The 25975-nt window shown below is 46.6% G+C and overlaps 3 protein-coding genes across 3 annotated transcripts; 1 reads left to right on the plus strand and 2 right to left on the minus strand.

Moving 5' to 3' along the window:
* Positions 1 to 209: 209 nt before the first annotated feature.
* LOC307205256 (uncharacterized protein) lies at positions 210 to 4315 on the minus strand. The gene is made up of 3 exons (XM_079957441.1): positions 3847 to 4315; positions 1464 to 1619; positions 210 to 614 (listed from the first exon to the last, which is right to left on the minus strand). The coding sequence occupies exons 1-3, from the start codon at positions 4267 to 4269 to the stop codon at positions 450 to 452; spliced, it is 744 nt and encodes a 247-aa protein (XP_079813567.1). The 5' UTR covers positions 4270 to 4315; the 3' UTR covers positions 210 to 449.
* Positions 4316 to 8891: 4576 nt separating this feature from the next.
* Positions 8892 to 14696, plus strand: LOC307205005 (uncharacterized protein). Its single transcript, XM_079957268.1, has 3 exons — positions 8892 to 9241; positions 11664 to 11843; positions 14328 to 14696. The coding sequence occupies exons 1-3, from the start codon at positions 8939 to 8941 to the stop codon at positions 14427 to 14429; spliced, it is 585 nt and encodes a 194-aa protein (XP_079813394.1). The 5' UTR covers positions 8892 to 8938; the 3' UTR covers positions 14430 to 14696.
* Positions 14697 to 16331: 1635 nt separating this feature from the next.
* On the minus strand, positions 16332 to 25975 carry CST6 (cystatin E/M). Its single transcript, XM_079957301.1, has 3 exons — positions 25691 to 25975; positions 23323 to 23451; positions 16332 to 16730 (listed from the first exon to the last, which is right to left on the minus strand). Exons 1-3 carry the CDS (start codon positions 25958 to 25960, stop codon positions 16641 to 16643), a joined length of 489 nt encoding a protein of 162 aa, XP_079813427.1. The 5' UTR covers positions 25961 to 25975; the 3' UTR covers positions 16332 to 16640.

Raw genomic sequence — 25975 nt, forward strand, 5'->3', positions numbered from 1 at the left:
TTATTTGTTTTCCAAATTTTTAACAAATCAGTAAAAAATTACATCAAATTTAATATATTTTCCCTCAAATTTAATACATTTTCTCTCAAATTTAATACATTTTTTTCTTAATTTTTTGTTTAGCCGTGATTTCTGCATCGCAGGGGTTGGGCTTGATGACCCTTGGGGGAACCTTCTGACTCTTTTGTTTCTATGAAAACACACAGTAATGCTTGTGCAAGTCAATTTTATTATCCTACTTTGGAACAGTGGGAAGAGAGCGATTCTGGGGTGCGGAGGGGACTGTGGTGGATTCCAACGCCTCCTTTTAGTGGGAGAGTTTTCTGGCTTATATCTAAGTGATTACATTGCAGGTGCGGAAGGAAGGAAAGGGGTAAATGAAGCGGGGGCTTCTCTCCCACCGCTGCCAGCAAAAGTGGGCATCAGCATTCAGAGAGGAGGCCAAATCTTCAATACTCTTCAAGGGGTGTTTCAAACATTTCTTGCTCCTCCTCCACCTCCGCCTCTTCAGAGATTCCTTCAGTTCTTCCAGGAACATGTTCGCAATACTCATCAATCACAGTTGCCCCTCCATATTCCTCATCTAGAAATATTTTAAACGTGCAGTCGTATTTCTAAAAACGGAGGTAAGATGGGGGGGGGAGAACAAGAGACACATGCAAATTAAGAAAACAAAAGACGAGAAATCCCATGTATTGAAGACAATCTGGCAACACACTTATTAGGAAACACACTTATTGGTTCCAGTGGTTTGCCTCGGGTTAGACACAGCCATGGACTCAGGCTGCAGCATTCAGCATCCTGAAAAGGCCAGCTCTTTATGTTGGGGAAACAGTCAGAGACAGACGGCAACTGCTTGGTTGTCCAGGGAATACAAGCAAAGGAAGGCTGAGCTGGATCTAACATAAGGAGAGGCTGCTGGATCAGGCCAATGGCTCATCTAGTCCAGCAACCGGTTCTCACAGGAGACAACCAGGTACCTGTGGGGAGCCAGCAAACATGGCCTGAGCACAAGAGCATCTCCCCCCTCCTGCGGTTTCTTCCAGCATTATTTCCTCTGAGTGTGCAGGGACAGCACAGTCACCATGGCTAGGAGCCATCAATAGCCTTCTCCCTCATGAATTTGTCTAATCCTCCTTTAAAGCCACCGTGGTTGGTGGCAATCACTGCCTCCTGCAGGGGAGAGTTCCAAAGATTAACGCTGCTTAACTATTATCCTTTCCCGCCCTGCTGAGCTCCACAAGGGCAACCCAGAGACTGAGGGTGGGGGAAGCCGATAGGCAGGCCCACCCCTTGTAAGAAAATGGGACTGTGGGCAGGGGGGGGGGACAGGCTGAGGTTGGTAGGGCAGCGCCCCATTCCCCCTAAAGGGCCAGCCTCCCTGTTGCTCCCAGGACGTGTTAAGACATCTGACATAATCTGGCAGTCCGGACTGAAAAACAACACCGATTCTGTTATCTTACCTCCTGTTCGGATTCAGGTAGTAGCACACAACCCTGGCTCTCCAAGTACAGATCGGAGTACCGCGGGACGGAATCCTCCTGGTTGCTCACGTCATCCTTTGTGCAGTTGGTTTTCGCCAACGTCATCTCAAAGGTGAGTATTATCCCTTGCGCCTTCTGGAAGCAGAGAACGAGAAAGACTTTCGAGCTGAAGGTGACGCACGGCTCTGCTTGGCCAAGTCGTCTCCAGAGGTGTAGGTTTGCATTAAGGCAGGGCTTAGCTTGGAATGTGCTAAGTGCATAAAATGCAAAAAAAGGGTATCGAAGCATGTGCAGAGTGCCTTTCGCTCGCCACCAGGGAATTGCTCCCAACCCTTTGACCGCTTGGCATGTCAGGCCAAGTCAGGCTGTTGTCGTTCTTGCATTTGTATCTCACCTTTTCTTCAAGAAGCTCAAGGTGGAGAACATGCTTCTGCACACACACACCCTCCGTTCTATCCTCACAAGAACCCTGCGAGGTAGACTAGGCTAGGAGAGAGTGACTGGCCCAAGGTCACCCTATGGGCTTCACAGGTGAGTGGGAATTCAAACCCTTGTCCTCCAGGTCCTATTCCAGCGCTCTAACCACTACACCATGCTGGCTCTCTGAGTCCCTCCAGTCTAGGGTTGCTTTGTGTCTGGAATTTTGAAAATTCAACAAAATGTATGGGTTTTTGCCAGCAGAACCAGGAAGTGACTTTTTAAAGGGGGTGGTGGGAAGATTCTTGCTCTTGGATTCCAAACACACACACACACACACACACACACACACACACACACACACACACAAACCGGTGTTCTCTGACTACAGAACCAAACTTCATACTGTTGCAGATTAAGGAACCTAACCCTTGCCATTTACAGAAATCATCATCATCATTATTTTTGATAGGTAATTGGGATTTGGAGAAATGTAGAAAATAGGAAAAGGGGTTTGTGTATTGTTTATTAGTTAATTGTTTTATGTAGCCTCTACTCCATATATTGAAAGCACTCTTAAACCTCTTTAAACATTCATGGTTCTCCCCGCTACCGCAAGAAAAATAATTGTCAGAAATGTAGTTTCTTAAGGGTGCTGACTTCACAGAGTTCCAAGCTTTCCTAACAAGCTACAATGCAGTTTTCCAACCAACCAATGTTTACAAAAATGCATGTACTGGGGCAAAAGTGTGCCTAAGAATGTACTGTAAGTAACATGCAGAAATGCATTGTGTTTGGGAAAAGATGCCTGCAAAAAATGTGAGACAAAACTGCATGCAAAAATTTTTGTTTATTAGGAGAAATCTGCACTCAGGCGGTAAGGGATTTTCATGAGGATTTTTAAAAAGAAATAAATCTGTGGATTGCTGGGATAGCTCAACTGGTAGAGCATGATAATTTTAATCTCTGGGATGTGGGTTCGAGTCCTATGTTGGGTGAAGGATTTCTACATTGCAGGGAGTTGGACTGGATGACCTTTGTGGTTCCTTCCAACACTACAGTTCTATGATTCTAAGCTGGATTACTGAATTTCAGACTGGGAAAATGAGGGACCATCAGGTTGGGAAGTCCTGGTGCAGAGGGAGGGCAGGGGGCTCAGTTGCACCCATAAGCCGCACCACCTGAATGCTAGAGGACCCTCCACCCTATACAAGGGGAATCTCAACAGAACAATATTTTCTACTCCCCCACTTTATGCGCCTTTTCTCAGCCTCAGGAGAGAGGATGGGCCTTCTCTGTAGTGGCTCCCCATTTGTGGAATGCTCTCCCCAGGGAGGTTTGCCAGGCACCTTCATTATATATATTTTAGGCACCAGGCAAAAAACCTGGTTCCTTTTCAACCAGGCCTTTAGCTGATTAATATCCAACAGCCTTTTAAATATATCTGCAAGAAAGGTGGGGGTTATTATTTTACTGCTTTGTTTTCACTATTGGCTTGTTTTTAATCCTGTATTGTATTCTGTGAACTGCCCTGAGAGCTTATGATGAAGGGTGGTTTTTAAATCTAATAAACAACAGTAATGAAGGTCCCCAGGTGTCTTACACCCAAAGGGTAGGAACCGTACCAATGGATTCAAGTGCCAAGAATGGAGATTCCGACTAAACATTAGGAAGGACTTTCTGAGGGCAAGAGCTGTTCAACAGTGGAACGAACAGTCCCTCAGAAAATGGCGGGCTCTCCTTCGTGGAGGTTTCCGCACAGAGGTTGAATGACTATCTGAAAGGCATTCAGCAGTGATTCCTGCATCGAAGGGGATTCAGCTAGATGATCTTTGAGGTGCCTGCCAGTTCTACAATTCTAGGATTCTATGGTCCCATTGTCCACACCCACACCCACCCACACACACACACTTGGGGAACCTTTCACAACCTCTGCTTTGCTCACCTCGACATCCATATGGCTGCTCTCATAGTGCTTGTAGTAATTGCCATATCTGCTTTGCCAATTATATTTGTTATAGTGAGCCACCGCCATATGCTTCATGAAGTCATGCACTGGCCGTGCGCTGTATGCTGCCTCCTCCTCCATAAACCTTCTACGCGCTTGAACCATCATCCTCTCATGGTCCTCAATGCTGCGTGGCCTCCAGTAGTCTGAATCTTCCGGGCTTTCCTCCTCTTCCCAATCCCCCTCTTCTTCTTCTTCAGCCGAAGGTGGCACCATCTGCTCCTCAGGCTCCTCTGGGACAGGCTCATTGGACTCTCCCCAGGAGGGCTGCTCTTCTTCTTCTTCTTGCCCCCATGCCGGCTGCCCCAGGAGCAGGGCTCCCACGAGGAGCAACGATAAACACAGCCAGGATCTGGTCATTGTGGCAAGGAAAGGCTGGGAACTCAGAGGCTGCCCGGCTGGAGGCGAAAGCTCTGCAGATATAGGGATGGAGGAGGCTCCACCCACTGTGGCTCCGCCCACCCCAACTGGAAGGACCTCGCCTCCTCCAAGACATGTCCACATCACAGAGGAGAAAAGTGAGCTGAATCTGACAAGCCAGCACAGACTCGTGGCTCCAGGCTCAGCCTTTGGGAGATCACTTTTGCTCCTGCAGTTCAATTACCTCTCATGAAAAGCTGTTGTTTACTAAGGTGCTCGGACAGAGGTTTCCCAAATTGTGGTCCATGAACTTCATGCTAGTGGTCCATGGCATGCCTGCATTAAATAGTATTATTATTATTATTATTATTATTATTATTATTATTGGATTCCTTTAATAAGATCTGCAAATACAATAAGCAAAAACAAAACATCATGCTAGAAATAATAATTAAACAGTTGTAAGAGTAAGAGGAATAAGAATACACTAGAAGAAGAAGAAGAAGAAGAAGAAGAAGAAGAAGAAGAAGAAGAAGGAGAGAAGAAGTGTCACAAAATATATTCCATAGTGGAATGTAAGGTTCATATTTATGCAAAACTTATCAAATAATCATGAATCCATTATTGATTTCTAATTGCATTTTTACTACAGTGGTACCTCGGGTTACATACGTTTCAGGTTACAGACGCTTCAGGTTACAGACTCCACTAACCCAGAAATAGTACCTCGGGTTAAGAACTTTGCTTCAGGATGAGAACAAAAATCGTGCTCCGGCGGCACGGCAGCAGCAGGAGGCCCCGTTAGCTAAAGTGGTGCTTCAGGTTAAGAACAGTTTCAGGTTAAGAACGGACCTCCGGAATGAATTAAGTACCCGAGGTACCACTGTACTTATTTTATTCCATATACTGTGTTTTCTTTCATAACCCTTTGAATTCCAGGGAATCCATACCAAATTCTATGGAATTTGTACCAAAACACCATCACAAGCTATTCCTCGCAGAAATGTTTAGCAACAAAAATGGTGAGGTTGAATTGCATCGGCGCTTATAGCCCTCGCTTTATCGCACTCCCGGCTGTGTGGCAGTTCCAGCTGCCACGTGCAATCTATAGCACCATACTGTACAATTTTGTAAAGTGCCAAAGGTTCTCACCTTCTCCTCTTTTGCACTGTGCATAGTAAAACTGCTCCAATCAAACAAGAACACCTCTTTTTGTTTAATTCCCCCTGCTGAATTTAGCTTAGTGCTTAATTTTCCTATTGGCACTAATTACCAGGCTGTGTGGTCAATGTTTTACTCTCTAAGAATTTTGAAAATCTGGCTATTACGGGCCGGTAAGATGCTTAAAATGAAGCCTTATATTGTTCTCTAGGTCAAGATTAAGCAAGGCCAACTCTGAGCCTTTGACTGTGTTTCCTGCAGTTATCTCTCTGATTACTTGGAAGACTTCCTTGCAGAATGTAGCCACCTTGTCACAGGTCCACCACATGTGGAGATGTGGAACCCAACATTGCACATCTGCCCCCAAGTGAGCACCACTAATGTGGGGCAGGTGGACTGGAGTGAGGTGCCACTTCTGCAGAATTTCCCATGCCATTTCTTTGGGATTTCCCCTTTGTTAATATTGTTTTAAGCAACAGCAAGAAACCTAAGAGCACAATAAGAGCCTGCAGGATCGGGCCAATGGCCCATCTAGTCCAGCATCTTGTTCTCACAGTGGCCAACCAGGTGCCCGTGGGAAACCTGCAACCAGGACTCAAGCACAAAAGCCCTCTCCCCTCCCAGGTTTTCCAGCAATCCTGCCTCCAGCTGCCTCCATCTATTTTCTTGTTGACATGCTCAATGGCATCTAATAGGTTCATGAGTACTGGACCATGCTGGTGCTTCTTCATTAACAACAACAACAACAACAACAACATATTATTTATACCCCACCCATCTGGCAGGGTTTCTGTATGCTTGGTCATTTTATCTTTAACAATACTTCCCACCGCTTTTCCAGGCGAAAGCGAACCGCTCTGTGATTTCCAGGATCTCCCCTGGATCCCTTTTAAACATGTATAATCAGAAGAAAAATCAGGTGACACAAAGATTCTCATTCCCAACTTTCTGCACTATAGAATCATAGAACTGTAGAGTCAGAAGGGACCAGAAGAGTCATCTAGTCCAGACCCCCGCAAAACAGGAATCTTTTTGCCCTATGAGGGACTTGAACCCGCAACCCTGAGATTAAGCTCATGCTCTACTGACAGAGGTATCTCTCTCCACACATCTATGATTACAGTGGTACCTCGGGTTAAGTACTTAATTCATTCCGGAGGTCCGTTCTTAACCTGAAACTGTTCTTAACCTGAAGCACCACTTTAGCTAATGGGGCTTCCTGCTGCCGCTGAGCCGCCGGAGCACGATTTCTGTTCTCATCCTGAAGCAAAGTTCTTAACCCGAGGTACTATTTCTGGGTTAGCGAAGTCTGTAACCTGAAGCGTATGTAACCTGAAGCGTATGTAACCTGAAGCGTATATAACCCAAGGTACCACTGTACTGGGGAAAGCTTTCAATAATAAAACTGGGCTGTTGCAAATCCAAGGAACATTCATAGATGCATTATATGGAGAGTCAGGCCATGGGACAATCAAACTTAGCATTGTTGACATCCAGGAGATAGCCAACCAAATGCTTTTCAGATGGTGCAGGATTCCAGCTCCCATCATCCCGGACTATTGGCCATGCTGGCCGCAGGGGCTGCTGGGAGCATCTCGAAGGACACGGGTCCTACTCCCTGGTTTAATCTAAACTTACTGGCAACAGCTCTCCAAGCTTTCAGAGAAGACACAGACCTCATTTGTCCACAGGCTTGCTTTGCCTCAGTGTTGACAGTGTGTGCAGAAGCAGGAGCTCCCTCTACCCTCTCCAGTCCAACCAGTCACCCTCACTGGGCCCTCTTCCTGGCCCAGAGCACCACCTGGCCCTGCCAAGGTCAGCAGTGGAGATAATGGAATATAAAGCACAGGGGAGATGAAGCGTTATTATTTTTAAAAGATGACCAAGGAAGAATATCAAAATGCAACCGAGCTGAATGGAAATGGCATCAATGATAACGATGATATTTTTGTATGCTTTTCACACAAGGAACAGGGAGCTCCCGTTCTGAAAGGGGCAATTCAGCAGGGTTTTTGTTGGCAAGAACTTGGTCCAGGGCGCTATTCAAATATTTTGGAGGTACATGATTAACCAACAGTCCAGGTGAAGCCTCAGGTGACCACAAGAGATGGGCCAGCTTTGGGTTTGTTTTAATGTCCCAATAAACTAATAATCCTCACAACTTTTGCTTTGATTTGAGTCCCTGAAAAGATCACTGCCAATGCATCAAGAATCTTTATCAGATGTCCTTATCAATATATCTGACAAGAAGGGCTTTTGGGGTTTGCTTGTCTGTTTGTTCTACGTTTTAAACCTCTTAATCTCTCTTTGCCTCATTTCACCTCATTTGGGGGCCTGAAGAACGTTTGTTCAGCTTCATTTCTCTTTGCGTTCATCCAGAATTAAAAACGTAACTGCAAAAGATTTCTTTGGTGAATCAGAATACAGTGGTACCTCTGGTCACGTACTTAATTCTTTCCGGAGGTCCTTTCTTAACCTGAAACTGTTCTTAACCTAGAAAAATTTATATAATGAAGAAATACAATAAACATTAGAAGCTGTTTGCAAAACTGTGTATGCTGGTGACTATCAATTGCACCTATCATTTGTCAGTTCACTTAGTACCTCATTTTCCTAGTCTTAAATTCAATTCCCCACATTTTTGCAGCAACTCATGACAATTCTCTAGAGTTAAAGCACAAATTTCTCTGAAGCAGCACGTGTTTGTTGCAGTTCTGACTAATGTACCCATTTTTGCGAGAAATTCCCCTAATTTTGGGAAACATCGTTAGTTGGAGAGTAGCATTGCAAAATTCAGATAAACACGAATTTCAAAGAATGGCTGTGTTTTGCTTCTCATAAAGTATGGATCTGAGTGATTCCTTTTTAAATGCAAACTGAATCATATTTCTCTCCATTCCCTGGCCAGAACTGCATACACAAAAAAATATGCTTATTTATGGAAAAACACTGAAGAATTCTCATGAGGACTTTTTTTTAAAAAAAACCCTAAAACTAAAATGAGAAACTGAAGCTGAATTTAAGATTGAAAAGAAGAGAGGGAACCGGTATTGACACATTCTTCCATTCCCAGGTGGAAGTGAGAAATCCAGCTTCTGGGCATTTGTACCAGCTTGGGACGCCCCTCACCTCACGGCATCCCAGAGAACTGAACTGCAGCATCCTGGAGGGCTCACTGGGGAGAAAAGAGGGCCGAAGAAATAAATCTCTTAGTGCCTGTTTTGATTAGTAAACGATAGCTTGTTATGAGAGGTATCTGAATCAGAGGAGCGCGAGGGACCTCCCAGAGCCTGAGCGTGAAGTCACAAGTCTGTGCTGGGTTCTCGGACTCGACTCACTTTTCTTCTCTCTGATCTGGTTGCCTTGTGGACGTGTCTTGGAGGAGGTGGGGTCCCTCCCGTTGGGGTGGGCAGAGACACCAGGGGGCGGAGCCTCCTCCATCCCTATATCTGCAGGGCTCTCGCCTCCAGCCAGGCAGCCTCTGAGTTCCCAGCCTTTCCTTGCCACAATGACCGGATCCTGGCTGTGTTTGCCACTGCTCCTCGTGGGAGCCCTGCTCCTAGGTCAGCCGGCGTGGGGGCAAGAAGAAGAAGAAGAGCAGCCCTCCTGGGAAGAGTCAGGAGAGCCACTTGCCACAGAAGCGTCTGAGGAGCAGATGGAGCCGACTTCGTATGAAGAACGGGAGGCAATGGAAAACTTTGAAGAAGGAGAACCGCTGGATTTGGCGTCCCTGGCTGTGGACTATTTTAACAAGCTTCCATATTATGATGGTATTTACAGCAGCGTGGAGGCCAAACCTCCAACATTCAAGGTAAAGGAAACAGGCACCCCAAGGGCTCCCGGGTGGTGGAATGTCCCCCATTTGGAGCACCCTCTCTCTTTTGCCCCTAGGCAGACACCCAAAAGCCATCAGACCACCATAGCGGTGTTTGAGGGCAGGGATAAGAGCCACTCAGCACTGCTCCCCTCCTCTTGTGGTTCTGGAGCATACCACCCCCCCCCCTTTGTAAGTTGTCCACAAGATGACATGGAAGTGGGTGGGTGAAGATTTGGAAGAATAAGGTTCCTAGTCCTTGTGATGGTAAAGAAGAAGAAGGCAGTCTTAGTGTGTGCTTTCCCATGTCTTGTGGGGCTTTTGCAGGCAAGGACTTCCCCCTAGCTGGCTCCCATCTCCTGCCCTGACAACTGTTCTTTCTTTTCTTCTCTCCTTCTTATGCTTGTCCAAATACCAATTACTTCCATCAGTTAATAGCCTATAGCAGAGGTTTTCAAACATTTTGAGTCCAGGGCTCTCTTGAAAAGCTACATTCTTTCTGTGGCTCCCCTGTGGGGCTCAGGAGCCCAGTTCTGTCACCCCTTGCCTGCGGAGCCTGCAGCCCCTCACCCCTTTTTGAACACCCATGTGGAGTGTTCCCTCAGCCTCATCTCCTTTCCCCTCTCTTTGGGAGTCCTCCGGGCAGCCACCACTGCCCCTGTCTCTGAGCTGCCACTTCCTCCCCCCCCCGCCACCCCAAAGAGAGGTGCCTGCTCACGCCTATGCACAGGGGCCTGGGAAGAGGATGCCCCCCAGAGACTGGCCAAAGGTGAATGTGAGGCCAGCACCTTGCTCACCTTGGGAGACAGCAGTTGCAGCAGTGGGCACTGCTGGGCCTGCATGGTGGAAAGGATCTCCTTCAGCTCTCAGGCTGGATTGCCTACTCTGATGCCACCTCAGCTCCTGGCAACCAGCAGCCCCTGGCCAGCGCCAGAGGCACCATTCGCCTGGGGAGCTTGTAGCCAGGGCTGCTGCAACAAACAGCTATGCAAGACTTTGGGAGGCAGAGATGCTAGATGGCATCAGAGGGAGGGAGGGAAGGAGAGAGGGACAGAGGCCAGTGTTGCCCGTGGCACCCCTGACCGTCATTCAAGGCACCCCACTGAAAACCACTGCCCTCAATTCCATGGTTTGGTTTTATGGCTGCACAATGCTGGCACCTTAGGTGGACAAAATGGTGCCTCCTTTACCACCAGGGAAAAAGGGGTGGGGGGAAGATCTACATGAGGGAAAAAGTGGGGGGGGGAGAAAGAGAATCATCGGGCTCTGCTGGTCCTGTGGAACCTGCTGGCTGAGGCAATCGCCTCACCTTGCCTCATGGGTGGGCAGGCCCTGTTGCTATAGACAAGGGTGACAACTTGTCTTCGCTTGTCCCAGCCCCCTCCCATCTCTTGGGTGGGGGCTGAAGCAACCCCCCAGGGGTGATGGGGGTTGTCAGCCCCCTCAATATTGGGGGGGGGGGTGACTGGACCCCCTGATTGAAAATGTTGAGGAGTCTGGAGCCCCTAGCACCCCCTATACCTGGCACCAATGGCTGTAGAATTCTGGGATTGCATGAGAACTAAGAGCAAAAATTTCCTCTCTCTTCTGCCAGCTGGTGCTGGAGAAGAAAAAGTGTGGAGGGGGGGAGCCAGAGATCGCATGGAGGGGAGGGGTGTGTGCAAAGTGCTTAATTTCAAAGAAGAAAAGGGGGTCGGAGAGATTTCACCCTCACATCTCTGAATTTGCCCTATAAGCCACACATTGTAAGGGCTGGGTGTGGTTCCCTAATAGCCATGAAAAGGCACTCTGCACATGCTTTGACACCCTTTCTTACACCTTTCACACTTAGGGCAGATCGGCACCGTACATACAATGCACATTCGATACACATTTAAAGCACATGGCTCCCCCCCCCCAAAAAAAATCCTGGGAACTGTAGCTTGTTAAGTCTATTGCCAACTGCAGCTAGTTGTGGCACCAAGGAAACAAATGTGGTAGTTAGGCGGGCGCAGAGGGATAAAGTATATTTCTAGGTGGGTGAGTTGCATCCCATACATCAATATCTCTCAAAGAAAAATAGCAATATGTGGTGATAACAGAGTCCAGCCATGGGGCAGGGAGTAAAGGGGGTGGGCTCTTTGGGATGGGCACTTGCCCCTCTGTCCCACCCCCTTTGGTGTCTGTGTTGGTGGGAACTATGATGGGGGGGTCACCAGGCTTCAATGTGCTTTAACTGAACAGTGTAGACATTTGAAAGCTTGAGCCTTGTCCCTGAAATCAGATTTCAGGGCTGAAATTAAGACTGACTTGATGCAAAACCCTTACTGTATTCCCTGAAAAATTGCCTCTGGGGACACACATGCACAATGCCAGGCCAGGAGCTGGTTGGCAGCACAGAAGCTGGGAGCTTGAAGCAGCTCTTATTCTCTGCTTCCAGGATGCCATCGGAACAATAGTGCACATGAAGATGTTACTGGCGAAGACCGACTGCAGAAAGGAGGACCTGAGGGAGCGTCGTGAAATGTTTGAACATTTGGTGCATTTTATGCACTCTTCAAAGAAGGAGCCATTGCCGGAGCTGAAAGGTTGCAACCTGCCACCTCCAGACGAACAGGAGGTGAGCTAACAGCGTCCATTTAGTCACAGCATCATAGCATTGTAAGGTTGGAAGAGACACCCCAAAGGACATCAAGGCCAAGCCCCTGCAGATTAGAATCTTATTATTATGGTCACAGACCAGTTCCGGCTCACTTACAATATCGGGAAAATCATAAAACGCAACAGGAATACATTGAATTGCAATTGGGTATAACAGAGACAATTCAGATATAGCGGCAGTTAAAAAAATATATTAAATCTTGATCACTAAAATATAACCTAAAATTATCATTTAAAACTTTAATCATTTTGGTAGTACAGTGGTACCTCGGGTTAAGTACTTAATTCGTTCCGGAGGTCCGTTCTTAACCTGAAACTGTTTTTAACCTGAAGCACCACTTTAGCTAATGGGTTCTCCTGCTGCCGCTGCACTGCTGGAGCCCGATTTCTGTTCTTATCCTGAAGCAAAGTTCTTAACCTGAAGCATTATTTCTGGGTTAGTGGAGTGTGTAACCTGAAGCGTATGTAACCCGAGGTACCACTGTACAGCTTGTCCCCTAAGTTTTATGGCACTCACACAGAATTTGGCCACCCTTAGCGTGATCTCTATATCCATGTCCTCTACCAGGAGTTTTAGACATTGGAAGTTCAGACCCATTTGGAGATTTTTGTATAACAGGAGTGATAAATACCGAGCGTATATCCCCGTAGAAATGGCTGCATAACAAGACATGAGAGACAGTTTCTACTTCCATCAAGCCACAGAGGCAGACTCGTTCCATGTATGGTTTACTCTCAAATCTGTCCTGCAATAAGGCAGATGGCAGCACGTTGAATCTATGGATGCCCATATGGAGGACGCGAGAGAGCGGCAGTCCGTACAGTTGCCATGCAAGAGGCGCCCATACTGACTGCACCTTCGGCCTCTCTACACCTGGGAGGCAGGGGCCATCTTGTCAACCGCTCCCCCAGAGTGTCACCCAGGGTGGACCGCCCCTCTGCCCCTGAAGGGAATGGCGGGGGGTGGGGACCCCTTGCTGCAAGCAGAGGAGAGAGAAAGGTGGAAAACCTTTGCCAGCTACATCCAGTTCTGCCAAGGCAGGATGGGGGAGAGCAAGGCGGCTTGGCAGTGTGGTGTCTTAACTCACAACTCACTTCTGCTGTTGAGATAAGGGAGGCGAGGCCAGACTGCAGGGTTGGTTACAGTGGACTGGGGAGAATCAAAGGAGGCCAGAACAGAATCAGAAAGACAGGAGTGTCAAGCAGCAGTTATGTAGCAGGAGGAGAAGCAGACAGTCCACTACAAATTGACACTGAATGTGTAAATGTTTGTTGGGGCGTAGGGCAGCTGTCTGGTGGCACCCCAAGAGATGGTCACGAGACCCAAATTATTGCTCCAGGTTGTGCCCCATGGTTTCTAGGTTTTTGAGGGGAAATGTTTGCATCACTGAGAGAGGGCTTTCCATAGTACTGTGCTGTCTTTATTATTTTTCTTTTAACCAATTCAGTTTTTCTTTTCGTTCTGTTGAATTCCGTTAGAGTTCAATAACTTTTCAATGGCCTTTTTATATGTTTTTAGCTTTTTTGAATTTTATCTGCATTGTTTAAAGCTATCTGAACAATGAAGCAATACATAATAATGAAGAAAACTGATTGAAAGGCGGGCTTTGTTTTTACATTTCTGGAATGACAATGGAAATGATATTTTTAAATTTTATTCATGGTACTATAGAGTTTTTGTTATGTTTTGTGGATGTGTCCCCCCCCCCCTTTCATATGTCATTTTCTTTTTTCTTCCTTTCCCCTCCTCTCCCCCCCTCCTCATTTTTTTCCATTTTCTGCATGAGAAGCAAGGCTGCTGGATGCATAATGGCTTTGGCTACATTCTGTTTAAATATATAATATTATCTGTAAGCCGCCTCGAATCCTGTCAGAGGAAAAGGCAGAGTATAAATATGCAATAAAAATAATATATATATTTTTAAAAAGTTTAAAACAACTTAGCATCACAGAAAGAATGTGGGTGCTGAACATATACTCCTCAAAAGCCAGAATATAGTGGTGAGGCTCAGCTATATAGCTGCAAATATAACAGTTTAAGTGTGTTTTAGGTGCATTATACAAATGTGGCACTAGATGGTGCTAGTGAGCTAATGGCAAACGCCATATATTGTTAAAACTTTTTTTTTTTTAAAAGGGATTTGCACAGTGTTTTTCAAATACGTCTTGATTCAGCCATGTTCCTCCATTGAAATAAGGTTCTTTATTAATGAGAGCAGATCTGCTCATGAGGCAGAAAGTTGAAGGCAGGATCCAACCCTGCTCTTACTCAAGGCCTCCACAGAATTCACTGGGAAACTTTCCATTTGCTATTAAGGAGAATTGCTGTGGCCACAGTTTTTCATCGTCATATTTGATGGCATGGTCAAACTCCCACATTCTAACTTGTTTCTTTCGTCTCCCCCCCTCTCCTCCCCCCCCCCACTGCCACACTTGTTCACAGAATCTGAACTGCAACTTCAGAATATATATGGATGCAAGAGAAGGCTCGATATCTGTGGTTCACCACAAATGCAAACCGCTGCATGTTCGAGAGTTGTGGTGAAGACCCTGCCTAACCCCTGGATGCTGCCGCCAGTCAACTGCGGTGGGGGCAGGAGGAGGAGAAGCCCCCACCTTGGTCTGTTCCTCTTCCTCCACAGCTGCAAAATAATCACGTAGATGCACGCCTAGAAACTCTCCCACTAAAAGGGGGTGTCTGAATCCACTGTGCCCCCTCCTCATCCTAGACACTCTGGTCGCTCTCCATCTCTGTCTCTTTTTGTTCCGAAATAGGGGTAATAAAATTAACTTGCACAAGCATTGCCATGAAGTTGAATGGCTTTGTAAACTTTGTGTGTGTGTCTTGTCCACCCTCTCTGCCAGTAGTAACTAGTGCTTATTGGGATAGGTAGGGGAGAAGGCAGGGAGCTGAACAGCAGGTGGCGTACAGTGGTACCTTGGTTCTCAAACTTAATCCGTTCTGGAAGTCCATTCCAAAACCAAGGCGTGCTTTCCCATAGAAAGTAATGCATAATGGATTAATCCGTTCCAGGCTTTTAAAAACAACCCCAAAACAGTATTTTAACATGAATTTTACTCTTTAACGAGACCACTGATTTATAAAATGAAAGCAATCAACAATGTACTACAGCATGGGGTAGGCAAATTAAGGCCTGGGGGCCGGATGTGGCCCAATCGCCTTCTAAATCCGGCCTGCAGACATTCTGGGAATCAGCGTGTTTTTACATGAGCAGAATGTATGCTTTTATTTAAAATGCATCTCTGGGTTATTTGTGGAGCCTGCCTGGTGTTTTTACATGAGCAGAATGTGTGCTTTTATTTAAAATGCATCTCTGGGTTATTTTTGGGGCATAGGAATGTGTTCCTTTTTTTTCTTTTCAAAGTATAGTCCAGCCCCCCACATGGTCTGAGGGACAGTGGACCGGCCCCCTGCTGAGAGTTTACTGACCCCAGTACTAAAGTCACACAATCAATCAATCAATCAGTAGCTGAACTGGGTTCCACGCAGTCACAAAAACAAAACAAAAAGAGCCACCAAAACAAAAAGGCAAGATAAATAGCAAAAACAGACAGAGCTCAGCGTAACACTCAAAACGGAAGTGTGGCACTCAAATTGGAAATCTAACACTTAAAACAGAGCATGTTCGGTTTCCGAAAAAAAGTTCACAAACCGGAACACTTACTTCCGGGTTTGCAGTGTTTGGGTTCCAAGTTGTTTTGAGTACCAAGGCATTTGAGAACCAAGGTACCGCTGTACTAGGACTTCCCTCGAACTAGACACTCTGCTTCGGTTGACGCAGCCTTGAATTCCATTACTGTTGTTTGTTTTGTTTTGCTGCAGCATCACACTGTTGACTCATGTTCAGCAGCGGTTAAAGCAGCATTTCTCAACTTTGGGACTCCTGATTGTTATTAAGACTACAACGCCAAACATGGCTGGTGGTCAGGGATGATGGGAGATTTAATTCCACCAACCTCTGGGGACCCAAGTTTGAGAAAGGCTGGGTTCCGGCATCCGATGAGGACCTGGGAAAGACCAGGGTTCAAATCCCCACTCAACAATGATGCTTACTAGGTGCCCATAGGCCAGTCATTGCCTCTGAGCCTAACCTACTTCACTGGGTTGTTGTGGGACGGGGAAGAACTATGTTTGGCACCGTCAGTTCCTTGGGTCAAAAAGTGGGAAGCAAATGAACTCAAACAAACAAACAGGACTGGGGGGAGAGCTCATACAACGGCAATGTTCAACCTTGGCATGTATTGCAAACTCAAAACACTGTCTGGTGACCCACTTCCAAGAATTTAATTTCATTCCCCTCGAGGTAGATAACAGAAACAAGGTGGAATTATTTCAATACAATGGATGGAGTCCTTTAGGTGGTGGAATTCTGTGCAGGAAAGTGAGAATGAGCTCGTGAAAAGGAAAAAAGCAATAACACCCGAACACTGACCAAGTGATATCTTTATTGGAATGAATCACCAAGTTACAAAGGAAAAAAAGAGGTTTGCAAGACCATCAAAACAAAGAGAGAGAGAGAGTATATTTGGAGGCATGGTAGGAAAGCCCCAGTGCAATTTTAGAAATGTGGGAAATGTGATTTCAGAATTAAAATAGTGATTTTCCATTCTTGAGATAGGAGTGGAGTAGATAGTTTCAAGCTTGCACTGGCCCCCCAGGAATGATGCTTTGGCCTGAGTTCATCCAGGCAGCAGGGAAGCCGATGTCCATCCGATTCACCCCCAGGCGTGACGTTCAGGAACTGGCTGCGCTGCAGCTCATGTGTGTCAGTCGCGTGTCACTGAGCCATGGACGGGACCAGACTTCGAACTCACAGATTTGTTTCTGGAAAGAGGGGAAAGGAGAGAGAAAGAAAAATATCCAGACAATTAGAGCTAAGTGTGGGGGGATTATTATAATTGATTCATTAATCACCTTCTAAACCACCTTCAAGGCAATTTGCATTATAGGTAAAGGTAAAGGTACCCCTGCCCGTACGGGCCAGTCTTGACAGACTCTAGGGTTGTGCGCTCATCTCACTCTAGAGGCCAGGAGCCGGCGTCGTCCGAAGACACTTCCGGGTCACGTGGCCAGCATGATGAAGCTGCTCTGGCGAGCCAGCACCAGCGCAGCACACGGAACGCCGTTCACCTTCCCACTATAAAGCGGTACCTATTTATCTACTTGCACTTTAAGGGTGCTTTCGAACTGCTAGGTGGGCAGGAGCTGGGACTGAGAGACGGGAGCTCACCCCGCTGTGGGGATTCGAACCGCACGATCATCAAGTCTTAGGCACTGAGGTTTTACCCACAGTGCCACCCGCGTCCCTTTCAATTTGCATTATAAAAAACAGTTAAAAAACGCAAAACAGCTAATGCATTTAATGCAAAATTAAAACCCTAACAAATGAACACATGTGGCAAAGATCCTTTATCCAGCTGGGAAAGCCTGGCAGAAAAAAAATATCTCCAGTTGTTTCCAGAAAGTGCAGGTCGTGGGTGCCCTGTTATATCTGTGGATGCTATTCCACAGAAGAGGGGCAGGGTAAAAGGTAAAGGTAAAGGTACCCCTGCCCGTACGGGCCAGTCTTGACAGACTCTGGGGTTGTGTGCCCATCTCACTTAAGAGGCCAGGGGCCAGCGCTGTCCGGAGACACTTCCGGGTCACGTGGCCAGCGTGACATCGCTGCTCTGGCAAGCCAGAGCCACACACGGAAACGCCGTTTACCTTCCTGCTGGTAAGCGGTCCCTATTTATCTACTTGCACCTGGAGGTGCTTTCAAACTGCTAGGTTGGCAGGCGCTGGGACCGAGCAGCGGGAGCGCACCCCGCCGCAGGGATTCGAACCGCCGACCTTTCGATCGGCAAGCCCTAGGCGCTGAGGCTTTAACCCACAGCGCCACCTGCGTAGGGCAGGGTAGCCACCATAAAAGCCCTGCACTCTGAGTTACTACAGCTCAGGCTTCCAATACTTTAAGAACTTGCAAGAGAAACTCTCCCACAGACACAGCCCAGTCACAGTTGCCAAACATTTCTGGTGGGGGAATAGGAGAGAGGCCTGGAACAGGAGCAGTCTATCTGAAATACGGAAGCATCGACAATCAACAGCATAGGCCTCAAAGAGAGCAAGGAAGGCATTATTGCGAACTCGGAGCAGGAGCAGGAGAGTGGCATAGAATTGGGAACCAGCCCCGGTGTGGAAATGGCTCATCATGGGAATATGGATTCTAGACAACCTTGTTCTAGCAAGAGCCTCATGAATAAAGAGAACAGCTAAAAAAAAAAGTTGGTCAAGGAAGGCAGAAGCTCTGGAGGGTTTTTGTGCGATGACGTGTCCTCACTAAACAGGAGTGCAATGCGCAGGGCTGCTTCCTTCCTGCTCTCAGGAAGAACCTTCCCTGGAGAGGTCACAGGGATTTCTTCTGAAATCTCAGAAACTGCACAGGCAACATTTCCAAGACAAGCAGAACCTGTTTCAGGATAGACCTGCCAGTGCCTTCAGTGCATCTTGAGACATGCCACGTTCCACTCCCACGTTTTTTCCAGTTTTGGGAACGTGAGGAGGAGGCAGGAAAGAGGTCAGTGCAAGACGGGCAGCCAGCACACAAAAAGGAACTGGATGACGGCTTGGGATTCTTTGGGAGTTTCACCCCTGGATGCCTCAAACCCCAATTATGCCGTAGTCAGCTGGGCCTGCTCAGTGGTGAGTCAAATGAACTTCATACACACTCACGAGATTCGCATCTCTGTTGCTTCGTCAATAAATACACAGGGTTAAGGCAGAGGGAGCCTCGGCTCAGATTCAACACAGTGCCAACAGGCTGAAACAAAATGACACATTTTGAACCAATACAACTATAGCTGGTGACCCTGCTTCCATCTGGGGTTAACTGGAGTCAACCTCAGAACATATTTGCAGCGAGAGAGCACCTGCCTCTTTGCCTGGCCTGCACACATTCAAGCTGCCACTCATCAGAGGCCCAGTTGTGGGGGGAAAAGACACCAAACTGTCCTTGTTGTCTCCCCTAGTGCAGCAGGCTTGGAGAGTCCATCTCATTGCCCCATTGCAGATTTTCAGACCAACCAAGAACATTTCCCCAAACATTCCAGCTTCGTACAGAGGTGATTCTCAGGCACAGCAATGCGGATTCACTGGGAAACTCCAAACTGAAAATGATTCCTAATTGAGCCGATTTGCATCAGAACGGTTTCTGATGCCCTGGAGCATGATCTAATTTAGCAATGTTTCTTTTCCTTGTATCGAATAAGCAAAGCTGGTTCCCTAATCTTGCACCTGTAATTAATTGCATCCTTTAATTGTCCCTCTTGAGCCAACGAAATGTCAAATTTTCCATGGAAAAATTAAGCACTGCCATTTAATGCTGTATTGTTTTTAACACTTGATTGGAAGCCGCCCAGAGTGGCTGGGGAAACTCAGCCAGATGGGCGGGGTATAAATAATAAATTATTATTATATTATTATTATTATTTGGGGGCAGAAGTGGAATTCTGATGGTATGGGGGCAAGAGGCTTTGGGAACCATTAGGGGACACAGATCTGGAGACAGCTCTCCTTCACAAATGAACAGAAGCTTATTCAAGGACAACACAGCAGTGTTGTTGTGAAGGAGAACTTGCTGGTGACTTGACTTGGGCCCTGGGCTTTATTAGCAGAAAGTGATGTAGGGTTGCAATTTGCTAATACAGCCCCCAGAACATCTTCAGTCAGCCCAGCTGGTGAACTATTTACCAGACCATATTTGGGGGCATCACCCAAAAACATGTACCAAGACCCATTTTTTCTTTACCGGCATTTGAGCTACTGGCCTTGTAAAATCCTCATCTCCCCCTTGTCTGAGCTATATTTGCCAGCCATTATGTGTTTAGCTCATTACGATTAAAATATAAATGACAAAATAGATTACAGTGGTACCTTGGGTTACATACGCTTCAGGTTACATACGCTTCAGGTTACAGACTCCGCTAAGCCAGAAATAGTGCTTCAGGTTAAGAACTTTGCTTCAGAATGAGAACAGAAATCATGCTCCGGCAGCGGGAGGCCCCATTAGCTAAAGTGGTGCTTCAGGTTAAGAACGGTTTCAGGTTAAGAACGGACCTCCAGAACGAATTAAGTACTTAACCCGAGGTACCACTGTATATTACAAAACATGATATTCTACTATGTTAGCCGCTGAACTTTTTTTATAAACTGAAAGGTAAAATACAATGCTTTTTATCGCTAAATTACAACACAAAAACGATTTCATCTATAAACTATAAAATTATTTATCACAACCAAAACAGCAAACTCTGATTTCTTTAATTATTTTAAAAGCATGGCTTTGTTGCCCATTAGGCATAATTGGCCACTTTTATGATTTAAATGCAAAATGTCAGACTGTAAGAATGAATTTGTATTGGAATTTAAAATTCTAGTAACAAGCAAGCTCCATTTTTTTAAAAAAATAAACATTTCACACACATCCTTCAATGTCTCATTGGCAACAGGAAAGGTTTGTTAACAAAGCTACATCCTCACACTTCCTTGTGCCATTGCAATATGCCAAGTGAAATGTCAGATTTCCAATTGTTTGCTATTACTAGTCTAGCCACCATTAGCTGTCACAAGTTTCAGGTCACCCTTGGGAGGTGAAATATAAAGGTATAACACTTTATCCAGACATAATGTTTGGACAGTTAAAATAATCTTCAGGTTGTATCCCGTTTTAATTATACTCTGAGTAAACCCATTGAAGTAGACAGACATGACTAACTTGACACCATTAATCTCAATGGGCTCATATGACTAATGTCATATGAGCCCATTGAGATTAATGTCCTATGAGCCCATTGAGATTAATGATGTCAAGCATCACAAGATATACAAGATGTGGCAATAGCCACTGGCCTGGATAGCTTTCCTAAAGGAATTGTGTGGGGGAGACATGTCAACTAACGGCTATTCAGCTAACAGCAAAACAAAACCTCCTTATACAGAAGCAGTCTACCCAGAGTGTGAACCAAAGAACAACCAGCATATTCATGTCCTATCTGTAAGTGTCCACAGATGGTCAGCTGGTTACTGATGAGCAAAACTACTATTGCTTTCTTTAAATAAATAAAACCCATGCCAAACCCTAGCAAAATAGTGAATGAGGAAGCCCCATGGAAATCCCATTTTTGCTCGGGTTTCCAACTGTGGTCCTGCAGATGTTGCTGGACTCCACCTGACACCAGCCAGAGACTACTGAGGTGGGAAGTCCATCAACACCTGGAGAGCCACAATTGGTTTTCATCCACAAAGGCTGCTCTGATTTACTTCTGTGCAAGAATGGCAGGTCAACAAGGTGTGGTGGTAGGAAATACTCACTGGCCAAGAGACTACACATTTCAAGAGTTTGTGGCTTTCAACAGCTCAAGTCCAAGCTTTTCTGAAAAACCGCACTCTCTCATACAAACCTGCTCAGGTTTTGAGGTCTTTTAGGGAGGCCTTTCTCTTGGTCCCACTACCCTTACAGACCCACTTGGTGGGGATGTGAGAGAGGGCCTTCTCAGTGACAGCTCCCAAAATTTGGAGCTCCTTCCCTAGAGAAGTTCGACTGGCTCCCTCCTTGCCTTAGTTCCTCTGGCAAGCAAAAACTTTCTGGTTCCAACAGGCTTTGAGAAACGGACCGCTTTTAATGAAAGGGTTGGTGCCATGCTCTTCTTGTTGTAATTGTCTGGCTTTAATAGATTTTATATATGGTCATAGTTTTCACTCCACCAATGTTTACTTTTTTAATGATTGCTTTTTCTATATTCTTAGAGGTTCTTATTTTTATCTGTAAGCTGCCTTGAGTTCCATCAGGGGAAAAGGCAGGGTGTGAACAAATATAGTAACTGTGGAAATGACAAGAAGATTAAACGGCTGGCTGGCTGCCAGTTTCAACAAGAGAAGCTGTCTCTTGCTTATTTACAATGATTAGTCATTAAACACAGGAAGGAGTTCCTCAGAACATTCTTAGGACATGATAAACACTACTTATATAATGCTCTAATCCGACAACAGCCAGGCAGGTGAAAGAGGCCTAAGATTACATTCTGCACAAGGAAGGCTGCAGCTCAGTGCCAGAACATCTGCACTGCATGCAGAAAGTTCCCTGGTTAGATTCTTCAGCATCCCCAGGCAGGACTAGGAAATATCCCCTCCCATCTGAAAAACCTGGAGAGCTGTTGCCACTCAGAATCAACAGCAATGGGGCACCCGGACCAAAGGTCTGATTCTGCTTAAGGCAGATTCCCATGCGCTTGCTGGCAGTGGGGAATGCTAGGCACAGACTGGCTGCAATGTGGGGCTTCCCTTACACTTGAACCAGAAGCTGCAGTTAGTGCAGAATGCTGCAGCACAATTTCTAACAGGAGTTGACCCTGTCAGCTTATTAATACCTATGCTCAGAGACCCACACTGCTTGCCGATTTGCTACCGGACCAGGTTCAAGGTGTTACTAGGAGTATATAAAGCCCTGAACAGCTTAGGACCAGTTACAGATAGGTAGCCATGACAAAGCCATTTTTCACCTTGTCACCCCTTGCTTTTTCCTGTAAGACCTATTGCAGTCATTAAGAGTCGTCAACAGGCTCATCACAGCTACCTGCCAATCACCCATTCCCACCACCCTTCTGAGTAATACCCCTCCCCACCTTCTCACTATATAGAAGGGTCTCGAAACTTCTGTTTCAGTGTATCTGAAGAAGTGTGCATGCACACGAAAGCTCATACCAAGAACTAACTTAGTTGGTCTTTAAGGTGCTACTGGAAGGAATTTTTTTTTTGTTTTGAGCTTAGGACCAGTTTACCTGTGAGATTGCTTCACCCCATATATGCCCAGTCAACTACTTTGATCTGTGGAACTGGCACTGTTACAGGTGACACAGAATACTCATTTTGCATTCCTAATAAATCAATATTTTAGTGTGGTAGTGTAACACTTTGGAAATCCCTGCCCAATGGCATCAGCAGAGGCTATCACCATATCCCTTTTGGTGCCTGCTAAAAACAGCTTTGTTCAGGCAAGCTTACCCAGTTAGGTAGAATATTGTCTTTTACCCTGGGAACTAAGGATGAAAGGTGGGCAATTAATAATTATAACAATTATGCTCTCATCAGCTCTGGCATCCCACAGCTGACTGTGGCTGATGGAAGCTGTAGTCCAGATCACCAGATGAGCACCAGGCCGTTCAGGGAATCATTATTGTATCTTGGGATTACTCAACAAAACTGAGGATATTCACAAATTCCTAAGGCTGTATGAAGGGCTGGAAAGTCGCATCATCAAAGCTGCTCCATCTACGGCAGTTTTAAACTGTGTTGTACAGGGAACACCCAGCCTTTCTTATCACTGAATAAACACAAAGAAGCTGTGAGGTCCCCGGTCAACACATCTGGTTCCTAGTCTCACCTGCTGTTCTCCTTCCAAGGGCAGGCTGCAGCGCTGGAGGTCCTCAGCACTCAGGTTTAACCCTCCCTTCTTCTCACACAGGGTATTCACCAACTTGACAGCCAAGTAGTATTTCACACCCTCCACCACCTGGAAAACAAATTAGGCATTTGACATTTAGCAGAGTAATGCAAGATATATATATATATATCTTGAGAGAGAGATACGGAGGCAGGAACTAGATTGATGTAAACAGATGCAATTAAAGGTTAGTGTCATTAAATGAACCATGTGCTCAGTTCTACATGAAAAGAGTCCTGCTGGATCAGGCCGATAGCCCATGCAATCCACCATCCTCACAGTGGTCAGCCAGATGCCCCAGATGCAAGCAAGGACCCAATTACAAGAGCACTCTCCCTTCGTGAAGTTTCCAGCAAACAGTGTCCAGAAGTATTACAGTGGTACCTCGGCTTACATACGCTTCAGGTTATAGACTCCACTAACCCAGAAATGGGACACAGGTGGCACTGTGGGTTAAACCACAGAGCCTAGGACTTGAGGATCAGAAGGTTGGCAGTTCGAATCCCCGCGACGGGGTGAGCTCCTGTTGCTCGGTCCCTGCTCCTGCCAACCTAGCAATTCAAAAGCACATCAAAGTGCAAGTAGATAAATAGGTACTGCTCTGGTGGGAAGGTAAACGGAGGCGTTTCTGTGCGCTGCTCTGGTTCACCAGAAGCGGCTTAGTCATGCTGGCCACATGACCCGGAAGCTGTACGCCAGCTCCCTCGGCCAATAAAGGAAAATGAGTACCACAACCCCAGAGTCAGTCACGACTGGACTTAATGGTCAGGGGTCCCTTTACCTTTACCCCAGAAATAGTACCTCGGGTTAAGAGGTACAGAAGAGGTAGAGAATAGCCATCATGACAAATAGCCATTGACAGCCTTCTGCATCTGTGAATTGGTCCAATCCTCTTTCAAAGCCATCAAAATGGGTGGCCATCACTTCCTTTTCTATCACCAACTCGGAACCCAATGGCTTTTTAATATGCTAATATGAGTTTGTATTTTCTGGGAATGTATTTGCAAGCCACCTGGGGGGGGGGGGTATCCTGAAAGGCAGGACAGGAGTTGCCATAAATAAGTAATGTTACCTCTGAATCTTTTTCAGTACCTCTCACTTCCTGCTCTGCAAACACACACTGCACCTCCACAATCCTCACCCTCAATGAGGACTACCTTGTTCCTTTTTGTCTCCGGACCCTAGACTTCTACATCCCAGTGCCATTTCCCCCCAGGGATGGTGGGGGAAAGAAAGCCCAGTCTACTTACCTAGATATTTTAGCCTTTCTAGCGGGGGGGGGGGGGGGGGCTGAGTGTTTAACCTTTTGCTTGACTTAAGTTCACACTGAAGCATTTAAGAAAACTGAATTTAAAATGAGCGTTTGTATGTACACATCATTAGTCTACAGCAGGTGCCAGAACATCATGCATTTATTCAGCTTGCCACTTGGCCTGGGGGCATTTAGCAGTCCGTGACAGCTCTTAAGGAGCCATGATTTCCAATCCTGTCCTTTTGTTAGGACTCCTCCCCCCTACAAAAAACCATCACACACACACTCTCTCTCTCCTACTGTGTCAACCCATCTCAATTCTCTTCCCTCCACCCCCAGCTTCCAGGAACTTAAGAAGTTGCCTTTAAACCGACAGACCGTTCATCCATCTTGCCCATTATTGTCTACACTGACTGGCAGCAATGACTCTCCAGCATTTCAGGCGGGGGGGGGGGGGGGAGGCGGTGTCTCTCCCAGCCCTACCTAGGGATGCCAGGGACTGAACCTGGGATCTTCTGCATTCAAGGCAGATAAATGACAACTTGCACTCTGCTTTTCAATTTGGGACATAGCTGTCAACTTTCGGATTTGAAAATAAGGGATCAGCATCCTCGAAAATAAGGGATCAGCAGCCTCACCTGTCCCGGGGACAGTCTACGGGATATCTAACAATCCGGGATAGCAGCGGGAAACGGCGTTGGAATAAGGGAATTTCCCGCAAAAAAAAAGGAAGGTTGACAGCTATGATCTGGGACCTTCTACACGCAAGACAGATGCTCTACGGCTGAGTTACAGCCCTTCCATTCCCCTCTCCACCCCCCGAGGCCCTCCTTCCTTCAACGACTAGGCTACTTCTCTATGTCAGCCTGCGCCCTTTCGGATGCTTTGGGCTGTGGGCTGGAGGCTAATGACAGGCCAAGACAGCAGGAGGGCACCAGGCTGGGGAAGGCTGGTGTGAAGAGAGAGGTTAAGTGGTTTTTTAAAAAAATAGTTTTAGGGATGGAGAGTGGAAAAGGGGCCCAAGAATTTCTTGCAAGCCCCCCCCCGCGTCCTTACCTGGCTCTCCGCCTTGAGGATGCTCAGCTGCCGGCAATAGAACATGTTGTTGCTGGCCTGGTTGTAGGCGGACACGGCGAAGGCAGCGGCCTTCTGCACGTCGGGATCCGAGACGGAGCGAGGCGTCAGGCCTCCGGGCATCCCGATGCTTCCCGCAAACAGCGCCGGGAGGAAAAGCAGCAGCAGCCCAAGGCAAGAGGATATGCGCATCGCGACAGGTGAACACAACTGCGCCATTGCTGAGAATGAGCTGGAAGTGAGCGCGGCCATAGGCTGATATAAAGG

This window comes from Podarcis cretensis (assembly GCF_951804945.1).
Source record: "Podarcis cretensis genome assembly, chromosome: 16".
Classification (NCBI taxonomy): Eukaryota; Metazoa; Chordata; class Lepidosauria; order Squamata; family Lacertidae; genus Podarcis; species Podarcis cretensis.